At 35.2% G+C, this 12,521-nt stretch overlaps 1 protein-coding gene across 3 annotated transcripts in view; it reads right to left on the bottom strand.

The window, feature by feature from the left end:
• The window catches only part of bcar3 (BCAR3 adaptor protein, NSP family member), a 193,829-nt gene that overhangs the window by 9,541 nt on the left and 171,767 nt on the right, over positions 1-12,521 (bottom strand). For all 3 annotated transcript variants that reach the window (XM_030132041.1, XM_030132042.1, XM_030132043.1), the window contains 4 exons: positions 10,329-10,429; positions 8,684-8,818; positions 5,958-6,188; positions 2,473-3,074 (listed from right to left, as the gene is read on the bottom strand). In XM_030132041.1, coding sequence (XP_029987901.1) covers positions 2,473-3,074; positions 5,958-6,188; positions 8,684-8,818; positions 10,329-10,429 — 1,069 coding nt within the window. The remainder of the gene's footprint in view (positions 1-2,472; positions 3,075-5,957; positions 6,189-8,683; positions 8,819-10,328; positions 10,430-12,521) is intronic.

The raw sequence follows: 12,521 nt of genomic DNA, 5'->3' as shown, positions 1-12,521 counted from the left end.
GTCTTTATGGGTTAAACAAGGAGATAAGTTATTTAGTTTTCAACATAGAGCTTATTGTACGCCATCGTACTGATTTTAAAATTTTAATGTTTGTTTTTAAAGCTTTAAATGGTCTAGCTCACAGGTGTCAAACATGCGGCCCGGGGGCCAAATCTGGCCCACCAAACGATTCAATCTGGCCCGCGGGATGAAAGTGCAAAAATTAACCTGAACAGTCCAGGTTGTCCAAATCATTTTGGTTCAGGTTCCACATACAAACCAATGTGATCTCAAGTAAAAATAACAACACAATAACCCATAAATAATGACGACTACAAATTTTCTTTGTGAAAAATAATGTGGAAAAAATTTAAGTGAAAAAAATAAGATTACACCGTGAAAATATTTACATTTACAAAACTATTCTTTCACAATAAAATGCAAATAAATACATAAATAAAAACAAAGATGAACGCAAAATGTGCAATTTTAACAATATTCTGCCTGTTATTAAATGTTTTGTGCATTTATGGATCCACTGTGATCTGTAGTTGTATTAATAATAAGAGATGGAATATTAGATGGAATATTGTAGAAACTGTTCAAATTTTAGTTCCAAACTCCAAAATTTTAACAATATTCTGCCTGTTACCAAATGTTTATGTAACATTGTATGTAATGTACATGTATAAATAATAAGTCGAGGCATAATATTGTCAAAATTGCACTAATTTTTCAAATGAAATTTCTATTTTTTCAGGTTATTCACATCTTTTTTGTGAAATGTAAATATTTTCATAATTTAATTGGGGTTTTCTTGTACTAAAACAAAAAGAAAAACTTAGATTTGTCATTATTTATAGGTTATTAAGTCGTTATTTTACTGGTCTGGCCCGCTTGAGATAAAACTGGGCTAAATATGGCCCCTGAACCAAAATGAGTTTGACACCCCTGGTCTAGCTCATCCCTATTTATCCGAGATTTTAACAGTTCACCGCCCCTGCAGAGTCCTCCGATCGTCCTCTCAGATGGTTTTGGATGTCCCCAGGTCCTGATATAAACAATGGGGTTATCGTTCATTTGCTGTTGCTGCTCCGAAACTGTGGAACTCATTGCCTCCTGACTTGCGAGTCCTCACTGACCTGCCCCTGTTCAAGTCCAGGTTAAAAACTCACCCGTTCAGACTGGCTTTTAACCCTTAGCACTGAGACACTATTAGGTTTTAATCTGTGCTCTCTTTTGTCACTGTGTGTTGTATCCTGTTGCTTTATGCATATTTATGGCACTTGATTAACCTGTTTTTTATCTTATAATTTAATCATGCTTTTAGATGTAAAGCACTTTGGGCTTCGTTATGTTGTTGTAAAGTGCTATCGATGGCCAGAATACAAAACCTCCTATCAGAAAAATCTCACTTTTTTCAGGAAAACAAAAAAAACATTTAGTTTTATTATAGTATGGTCTTTGTTAAAGATATCCAAGCATATTCTACAGTTCTCAGACTCACTTTCTATATTATGTGTTAACAATACATCCTTGCCATCAGCGCCTCCACTGCCTTAGGAAACTGGCACACTTCCACATTGACCGAACCATTTTAACTTTGTTTTATCGTTCTTTTATTGAGTCTGTTTTATCTTTTTGTCTGGTGGCGTGGATCGGTCAGACCTCAGTTGCAGAGAGAAACTCACTGAATCAAATAGTGAGATGGTCCAGTCGCCTGATTGGTGAGTCCCAGTCTTGTCCCGCCTCCTTGTACACTAAACAGGTCCAGAGGATGGCTTCATCAGTTCTTAACAATGACTCCCATCCTTCATGAGGTGAATTTCAGCTCCTTTCCTTTGGACGGAGGTTCTTAGTCCCAAGGTGCAGGACACAGTGTTATAAAAACAGCTTTGTTCCTGTCGCCGTCACTGAGCTCAATAAGAAATAGTGACATTGCACTTTACCAACTTATTTAGTTATTTATTCCATTTCTTTGCTCTATTTATTATTACTGTGACTTCAAATTTTTTAAATTTTTTAATTTTATGTTCTTATCCTGGTTTTTATCCCAGATTGTTTTTTTTTTTTTTTTATCTTTTCTGGTTTTCATTGTGTTTTATTGCATCTTATTTTTATTTATTTGATCTTACTTATTTTATTTACTTATCCATGCTGCTATACCGATGAAAGGTGGAACACTGAGCACTTTTTGTCCGGTCTGTAAGCGTGATCGAGTGCCCGTCTTGCATGTTTAAAGTATGTGTTGTTGTAATGCCAAGGCAATCACCTAGACTGCAAAACAAATCTACCTACGGGTATAAATAAAGTAACCTTGACCTTGTTTTCCCCATTTAATGTGAGAACTCAAAATCTAAAAAACTGCAAATAGGAGGTTTTGTTTTTTGGCCATCGCTATATAAATAAACTTTGATTTGATTGAACATGAAATGTCTCCCAGTGTCACTGTTAGATCTGGCCCAGTGGCGTCCTGTAAACGTGTGTCCGTACCAGACAGTCAGCCATCAGCAGGTGTTTGGCGATGCTCTGGTGGTCGTGGCTGAGCAGCAGCTCCTTCGCCCTCTTCAGGACCACCATCTCCAGAGGTTTGTTCTCCGTAGGCAGCAGCCGTGATCCGAACTCCGCCGGCCTGAACGCAGACTCCGTCTCAATCACCGGCCTCTGGAAGCTGCTCCCTCCTTTCTCCTTCCTCTCATCTTCATCCTCCTCCTCCCCATCCCTCCCTATGTCGTCCTCCTCTTCCTCGCTGGTGTTTTCCAAGGCTGCGATGGCGTGATGGTACGAGCTCCGGTCCAGCCCCCTGCGCCCCACGGCTTCGTCCCCTTCCCCGTCTCTCTTCAGTCTCTCCACGTAGCTGCAGGGCTGGAGGTCAGAGCCGTGGTCCGGGGTGGTCTCGTCCCACCTCATGGGACTGTAAGACCGGAGCTCTGCGGGACTCGGCTGCAGGCGCTCTGTCTGTCCGGTCGACACCTCCGGGTCAGGGTACTGGTCGGGGGACACCACTGAACTGGAGGAGCTGTGGGAGTCTGGAGGGAGGAGGTGATACTGGAACTTCTGGGGCTTCAGTGGAGGTACAGGAGGTCCAGCAGCATCTATGGGACAACAACCACCTCCAGTTAGATCTGTTTACCACAAAAAAAAGTCAACTGTTGGTCTTTTCCTTTTTTTTTTAAGGGCCTAACTTGGCCTGTCCTCAATGACATTTTCCGGCCTAAACAAGTTGAATTAACTTTGAAAGGCAGGAACAGCTGGCATGGGTAAAGAAATGAAACTGACATGGTGGCCAAAGTGTTCATGCTGTAACCTGGCAATTTTGTGGAGAACAAGACGGATGCCCATTGTCCCCTCCCATGACCTTTGATTGGATTTAAATCCCACCGCTACTTCGCGCAAACCAGTTTCAATTTGAATTGTGCAATTTGCCCCTGCTCACTCATGCATGAAAACCTGAGTCTGTAAATTTGGACAAATATCCACCAATCCCCTACCTACCGACATCCATGAAGAAAATTCCAAAAAGCGGAACTGGGGGTAATTTTTCTAAATGTATGTTTTTTTGATATACCCTGTATTGGTCCGTCTTCATGTTGGCCTGAAGGTTTTAGAAATATTTAACCAATGAAAAGTGTTGAAAATAGCTTGTACATCTTTTAACTCTATTCATTTATTTAGAATATACATTGTTTTTCCAGTTTACTGAAAAATAACCATTTTGGACATGAGAGGTTTGCACCTGACAGCGACGATATATACAATAATATGATGTCTGACTTCATTTTTCTCATTAAAATATAAGAAAATACTTCTCTGGAGGAGTTTATAAATGTTAATTCCACCAAACCCAAGATAAAAGATTCAACACACATGAAACAGTAACTTTTCCACCTCCATTTATTCATCTACTCACTCAATCATTTGCTAATTAGTTGAGTTTGATGTACGTAGGTTTTTATGCTAATTTATATTTTGAGTCGTAAATTAATCTTCTAGTGTTTTTATGCTTTTACTGTTTTTTTTTTTTTTTGTCTGATTGCAAATGAATCACGCTGAAGATGATTTACTGTCATAACAGATAATTAAGTACCCAATTATGATTCTGAATGAGGAGGAAAGAGCTCAGTCGTAGGAGGCAAAACAAGACAAAAACAATGTAGATGACATGACAAGATTGAAACGACATAATATATGAAAAAGACAAAAAAAAAAAAACATATAGAAAAAGAGACTTTTAGAAACAGTGTTTTGACAGTTGATCAGTAATAAGGTAGAACTATGATGATTTATATGTATTTTGTAGAGGAATCTAAATCTGAGCTGAAAAAGTACAGATTTAGATGAATTCCTTCCCTTAATTTGTTCTATTTATTAATCATATTGATAATATAACTTAAACTTTCATTTATTTTATTAAGTTAATTATCTGGATTCACCTCTTAAACTGCTCACATTAGAAACAAAAACACTATTGATTAATATAATGAGGGTTTTTATGAAAGTGCATTAAGACTAATTAGTCCTCCCAAGTAAGGGGAGGGGGGAATATTCAGGAAAAAATGGGAAATTCTCAGATATTAACCCTTAAAGACCAAAACAACCACCAACCAATTAAGAAATTTCAATTTGTTCATGTTATTCACATTTTAAAGGACAGTTAGTAGATGCAAACATTTTCATGGCATATTTTTACGTTTTCACTCTAAAACAGGGGTGTCAAACTCATTTTAGTTCAGGGGCCATATTCAGCTAAATTTGATCTCCAGTGGGCCGAACCAGAAAAATAATAACAAAATAACCAATAAATAGTGACAACGCCAACTTTTTGTCTTTGTTTTAGTGTAAAAAAAAACAAACAAACTAATTAAATTATGAAAATACTTACTTTTATAAACTATCCAAAAAAAAAAAAAAAAACCTGAATAAACTGAAATTTAAATTAAAAAACGTAAGAAAATTTAGTGCAATTTTAACAATGTTATTCCTCAACTTATCATTTCTACATGTGCATTATGGATCAGATCTACAAAGACTCTAAACACTGAGGAACAGGCAGAAAAATTGTTAAAATTGTGCTCAATTTTCTTTAGACATTTCAGGTTGTTCATATTTGTTCAGGTTATTCACATTTTAGTGTTACAGGATAGTTTGCAAATGTAATGTAATGTAATTTTCATAATTTAATATTATTTTTTGCACTAAAACAAAGAAAAAAAATTGAAGATTTTTTTTTTTTTTTTACTTAATTGAAGATTTTTTTTTTTTTTTTTTTGCTTAATTCTAAATTTTTTTTTTTACTTAATTGAGGATTTTTTTTTGGCTTAATTCTAAATTTTTTTTTTTTACTTAACTGAAGATTTTTATTTTTGTTTTTTTGCTTAATTCAAGATTTTTTGCTAAATTTGAGATTATTTTTGGCTTAATTGAAGATTTATTTTTTTGCTTAATTCTAAATTTTATTTTTTTTTTTGGCTGAATTCAAGATTTTTTCCTTAATTCAAGATAAAAATTTGTTTTTGCTTAATTCAGTTCAAGACTGTGGAATTTTTGCACTTGACAAAAACATCCCAGGGGCCGAACTGGACCCTTTGCTGGGCCGCATTTGGCCCCCGGGCTGCATGTTTGACACCTGTGCTCTAAAACATAGAGGAAATTTTGGAGTTGACATTATTTATATATTATTATGTTATTATTTTACTGGTCCGACACACTTCAGATCAAATTTGGCTTAATGTGGCCCCTGAACTAAAATGAGTTTGACACCCCTGATCTAAAGCTTCTCCAAATTTATCATCTACTACAGCAGTAAACTGATTTTAAAGATAAATGCATCATACAAGCACATTTTACAATCCAAGCCAAATCATTTATTAATGTCTGACACTGATGGATTAGCATTTTTTTGTGTTTAAAAACTTTATAACCTGATAAGGAAAGGACTACGGAGTATTATTTACTTATGATCTAAATAAAAGTCTTACTTCCAGTCCTCCGTGTGGAACTCTGGGTTTCTTCAGAGTCCAGAGGAGGTGCGTTGAAGCCAGAGGAGGAGGTGGAGCAGGAGTCTGTGTGGTTGGAGGAGGAGGAGGTGGAGGAGGGTGGGACCAGAGGCTGGAGGCAGGGGGAGCGAGGCAGGCGAGCCAGAGGAACCTTACTGGGTTTAGGTGGAGGTTTAGGACACAGTTGGCTGTCTGAGCCCCGGATGGCCTGACCTGGACCCACAACAACAGTAGAAGTCCAACATTTTATCCCTTATATATGATGGAAAACAGTTTGAACGGAATGAAAATGAATGTTATGGGCTTATTTTCCATTAATTGTCCATGTTGGTGTTTGGTTAATTAACCCATAAAGACCCAAACATCCACCGGCAACCAAAAAAATCTACTGATCTCAATGGTTTAATACCTGTTGATCCACTAATACTATTAATACATGTAAATAATTGGTGTAAAATGCAGTTTTTCATCTTTTCATGGTCATCAGATATGACGCATTTGGACTTTCAGAGGCTCCGTAGTGAACGTGGAAACACCATCATCTTTTACAGCAGTGGTTCTCAAACTTTTTACAGTGGAATACCCCCTGAAATATATATTTTTAGCCAAGTACCCCCAACTGTCGCTTCAACAATTTTGATTGAAAAAATTAGGCAAAATTTGTTCCTGTACCAAAGGTGTCTGTTTTTATTTTCAAAACTTTGCAAATAAACAACATATATTTAACTGTAATCAGAGGCGGGTAGAGTAGCCAAAAATTAGTTTCAAGTAAAAGTACTGCTACTTTAGAAACATAGTACTCAAGTACAAGTAAAAAGTAGTCATCCAAATAATTACTCAAGTAAAAGTTAAAAAGTACTTAATGAAAAAATTACTCAAGTACTGAGCACTTCCTGAGTAACATCATATTTATTGTTCTTTTAAATTCAACAATTAATAAATGAAATGTTAAAATATATAGAATATATATATGGGAACATTAGAGGTAGTTACAAATATACCTCACAATAATCATTGTTGGTTCCATCACTTTAATATTTCTAGTCTGTTCTTATGGAGGCAAATACTGCGCATGTTTTTCTATTTACTTTTACGAGTTAGCCTAGATATCTTTATCTTAACATATCTTTCCCTTTCTTTAACTCATGTGAGTTTTTGGCAGTAATCTTTCTAACAAAACAAAACAAATGGTTCGTCCATTAACAAATGACCAAAAATAAAAGTAACATGTGCACCATTGTAATGGAGTAGAAGTAGCGTTTCTTCTTCATAAATATACTCGAGAAAAAGTAAAAAGTATGTCATATTAAAAGTACTCTTAAAAGTACAATTTATGTAAAAAGTTACTTAAGTAAATGTAATGGAGTAAATGTAATGCGTTACTACCCACCTCTGACTGTAATATATTAAAAATTTCAAATAACAAATCTTTATAAGCAAATTTGTGCAAATTATAAACTGAAAAGTGCCCTCTTTCATTGCTAAGAAAAATAAATTAAATGGCCATGAATGAATAAATGAAACTTTCATCGACAAAAAATAGTTAAGTACTCAAATGAACTCATCTCAAATAATATACAATAGAAGTGTTTTTAAAATGCCACCAAAGCTTAAACAAGATGACAGACAAAAATAATAATATAAAAAAGAATTTTATTTTTTTTTAAATTTTATCTTATCTAATTTTACCTTATCTTATTTTATATTATCTTATTTTACCTTATCCTTTACCTTATCCTACCTTTCTGTCAGCCTGTCCCAGGGCAGCTGTGGCTACAAATGTAGTTTACCACCACCAGAGTGTGAATGTGAGAATGAATGAATAATGGGTTAATAATGTAAAGTGCTTTGGGTGTCTAGAAAAACGCTATATAAAATCCAATCCATTATTATTACAGTCTACTCTCGTTAAACTGCCCGCCGTTATACCGCCATTTCCGCCTGTCGCCATCCGCCAGCCCAGTTCCATGCACAAACAACACTTACACCATTGATTTCCCGACCGTTATACCGCCAGTGTGATTGCCATCGAGTACACATAAATTTTAACAATGCACTGAAACAAACGCGCCAGACGCTAATCGCGACAAGCTACAAGTAGGTCTACGGAACGGCCACCGTTCATTTATCGCAGAACACTCAGTAGGTCAGGATGTCGGGAAGAGGACGTGGGATTAAACCAAAGCCTCAAGATGATGGGGTGTCATTTCCCGACACGGTATAATAATGCTTAAAATGTTTCCCCACTTTAAATGATCCCTTACAACATAACAGAATCAAGATTTATTTAGAAACGCAATTAGAACGGGTTAACGGAGGCAGCATAGACATCATATAGTAAAGACATGCACATTATGGACGCAACCCATTGTAACGCCATTTTCGCTATACTGCCAATTTGGCCGTGAACGGAAGTTGGCGGTATAACGAGAGTAGACTGTATTATTATCATTATTATTATTATTATTATTATTATTATTATTATTATTATTATTATTATTATTATCTTATTTTACCATATCTTATCTCATCTTTTCTAATTTTACCTTATCTTATCTTATCTTATCTTATCTTATCTTACCTTATCTTACCTTTATTGCGGCACATCCTCAAACACTGAGATGCACTGTTTGAGAAATTCCTAATATATTCTATCCTATTTCAGTTGTATTTCAGCCTATCTGTTGTTAGTACACCTCTGTGTTTACCTGTTAGATACTCTGCTGATCTCCGTGGGACAGACGGGCTCAATGCCGGCTCACTTCCTGTCCGAAACACTGGAGACTTGGGGTTAGGACTGGGCAGGAGGGAGTCAGGAGACTGTGGCAGCTGTGGCTTCGATCCTGACGAAGAGAAAAAAAAAACTTTTAAAGATACGCCTTTTCATTTTACATCTTAACACAAAGACCCAGTGCTACTTTTGTGGCAGTTCCCAAATTAATTTTCTCTCTATTTATCCTTTCTCGAGTGATTTATCACCATTTATTATAATATTATTCTCTGTATTTCACATTTTTCATTGTAAATCATGCATTTTCCTATATTTAATTTCCTATATTTAATTTAGATCTTCATGAAAATGCAGAGTAAATTCAAAGGTTATTATATCAGAACAAGGAAAACTGAAAACTGTTCACTATGGAGCCTCTGAACGTCCAAATGGGTCATATCTGATGACCATGAAAAGATGACAAACTGCACTTTACACCAATTATTTACATGTATTGATAGAATTAGTGGACCAACAGGCATTAAACATTTTAGATCAGTAGATGGCTTTTAATCGCTGGTCGATGTATGGGTCTTTATGGGTTTAAGTGGGTAAGCACTTCAAATTCATTTATAACTCAATGTAAAAATAAACTTTAATTGTATAACTGAAAAAGCAGTGGCAGAATATACATATGCACACAACTGCTAATTAAAAAAAAAAAAAAGAAAAAAGATGACCACTTCCTTTAAATCACGCTACGTTTTAGAGGATCTCCATGTATATTACCTGAAATTATCACTAGAGGGTTTAGAAAAACAAGTTCTGACATTATGCCAAAGGTGTCAGTGTACTGCATGTGTAGAAATTCAAGATTCAAGAATGTTTATTGTCATTATTTGAACGTAATAAAATTTTGCTTACAGGTAATTTCAGCTAGACAAAAAATATAAAAACACTCAAGAATATGCTGCTGATAATTTAGAATAAAAAAAAAACAAAAAACTACATATCATCACTGTCGAGTGGAAACCTCTTATGTCCAACATGGTTACTTTTCACAAAACTGGAAAAATGATGTATAGTCGCGGAAAAAATTATTAGACCATCAAAAGTCATCAAAAATAATCATTATGCAACCAAGTACTATCTCCTGTGTGTATCATGTGACTAAAACAGACAGAAAAGAAAACATGGAATGCCTAAAAGCGCTGTTTTTGTCAGTACAATGCCATAGATATTGATGTAAGAACTGAAGTGATTTTGGTTATTATCAAGAAAACATGGAAAATGTCTAGATATCAGCTCTGAAATTAAATTCTTATGAGCTATTTTTGTTGTTATCATTATATTTGTCCAAACAAATGTACCTTTAGTTGTACCTGGCATTAAAATGAACAAGAAATTGAAGAAAACAAGGGGTGGTCTAATAATTTTTTTCTGCAACTGTATATGGATTAAAGAGATGTAGTCACAAGCTGTTTTCATTGGTTAAATATTTCTAAAACCTTCAGGCCAACATGAAGACTGACCAATAGAATCGTTTTATGACCCAAAAAAAGAAAAAGACCAAAAATGGACTTGCGAGGTTTCCACCCGACAGTGTCGATATACAGCATATTACCAGTCTTAAATTTACTCACCGAGAGGTAAGAAGCTTTCTGATTGGTGAGCCTTGAGTGGGCGTCGCCTCTCCTGGACCTGATTCAGACTCGCTGGTTGGCTGCCACAGCGATCCTTTAACCTGAGATGACGCATGAAGAATCAAAATCAGTTTTATTCTTTGTCCTAAACGGGCAATTTGCTTGCAAGCAGGACCACACACAAACTATACAACAAAGGCACAACAATACAGACCGACAGGCAAATCTGCACAAAAAAACATAAAAAAATAGCTCAGTCGTAATAAATATACATATTGGCAGTGCGCTAAAAACTAAAACCGAAATCATTTAAAATCAAGGTACAGAAGAACGCATTAAACTGAGAAAAAACAAACCAACAGACACTCCACTTATGCAGGAAATTAAGGTTATTTTTTCATCCTTTTAATTTTTGCGATATTATTATTATTTTTTTTTTATCCCACTCCATCTCTTCTCTACAAACAATGGCAATGAAAAGTTTAGATACACTGTTCATCAACATGAATGTCATAGCAATAATTGGCTTTAACTTATTTCTTTGAACTGTGTTTTTTTTGCTGAACTATGACCCCCAAACATCACACTAGTACCACAGATAAAGCAGGCTAACAGGTTTTTGGAATTACCTCATATTACCGATTTCAACCTTTTAATAAATATGAATGTGATTGTGTTTTAATCCAAATCACTGCCAGGAAAAATATACATGAAGTTTCCCAGAATTGTGGTAAAAGCTTGTTTTTAGCTTCCAAAATACTATGTGAGTAGTATGTGCATTTTTTACCCTGTTCGGATAAAAAAAAAAAAAAAAAACATACATATTGTAAGTTATGCACCACATTAACAAAAATTATTATTAAAGATGTACAGGAAAGTGACAAATAAAAGGAAAAACCTGAGTGGAATTTTCCAGCACCACCATGTCTAATTTCAACAGTAATAAAAACCACTAACTGCATTTTGTATGAAGTCAGAAGCTCCTGATGAACTGTTAAAACCTTTATTTTCTGCTCAAAAAGCTACATATTTCATGAGCATTCTAAGCAGGTTCTATATTTTCATGCTTTATTTATACATCAAGAAATACCCAAAGGAAATACCCAAAATCACAGTGAATTTTCTTCAGCACATCTTCAAAAACACTAAATAAGGGAATATCCTTTGGAAGAATGATGTTCACACACTCATACGATCAATGAAAATGAGAACTGAAGCTGTTCTGGAGGCATGTGATTAACCCTTTTAAGACAGGCTGCCTATGTGTCTTCATGTTTTCTTTGCAATAAAAGTGTCAGATTATCTTTTTTGCCAATTCTTTTGCACCTTTGTTTTCAGGAAGAATTTAACTTTTAATATCTGGGTATTAATTATCATTATCATGAATAATCAATGCTTAAAACAGTGTTTTAGTAAAAAAAGAAAAAAACGGACTTGAAGTTTTTAGCATATTTATTATCAGAAAAACTGTAAATGTCCATAACGAAACTTTCTGAGATTGCAAAAATAAACTTTCAACTATTTTTCATCTGCTCAAACATGCTTTATGGTCTTGAACATTCAGTATCCATATTATGGCTTCCTATTTTTTTTTATTTCCAGGCATTTTTTTTAGCCTGTGTGGAAGTCTCTGAAACAGTTCCTTTCTACTCGTAACAGAGTCCCACACTGTTGCTGTAAAGTGTTATATAGTGCCGTAAAGCTCAGAATCTCAACTTTCCGATGCTGTTTGAATTTTGTGGATAGCACAAACGGTTCAGGAGTTACTGTAATTTGAATGCTAATATGATCTAAAGTAAAATAATAGCATAATAACCTATAAATAGTGACAACTCTATTTTTCTAGGGTCTAGGTCAGTGTTTTTCAACCTTGGGGTCGGGACCCTACGTGGGGTCGCCTGGAATTCAAATGGGGTCACTTGATATTTCTAGTAATTGATAAAAATAAATAAACTCTGAAGCTGAAACTGAAGCACTGTGGTACTGTTTATCTGTCAAATGTTCATTGTGGTCGGTTTCAGATGCTGCAGTTCTTTCATAATTCATAATTTGAGTTACTGTTTGTTCAGTATTAATTGTCAGCCTTGTAAATCCAAGCTGGACTGACTGTACATATCCTGACCAAGGAAAATAAAATTCTCACTTTGTGCAGTAATCTACACCTGGCTTTTCTGCCTCTGTCCATAATAATAT

Source organism: Sphaeramia orbicularis, chromosome 4, assembly GCF_902148855.1.
Source record: "Sphaeramia orbicularis chromosome 4, fSphaOr1.1, whole genome shotgun sequence".
Classification (NCBI taxonomy): Eukaryota; Metazoa; Chordata; class Actinopteri; order Kurtiformes; family Apogonidae; genus Sphaeramia; species Sphaeramia orbicularis.
This window is presented reverse-complemented; position numbering and strand designations above follow the sequence as displayed.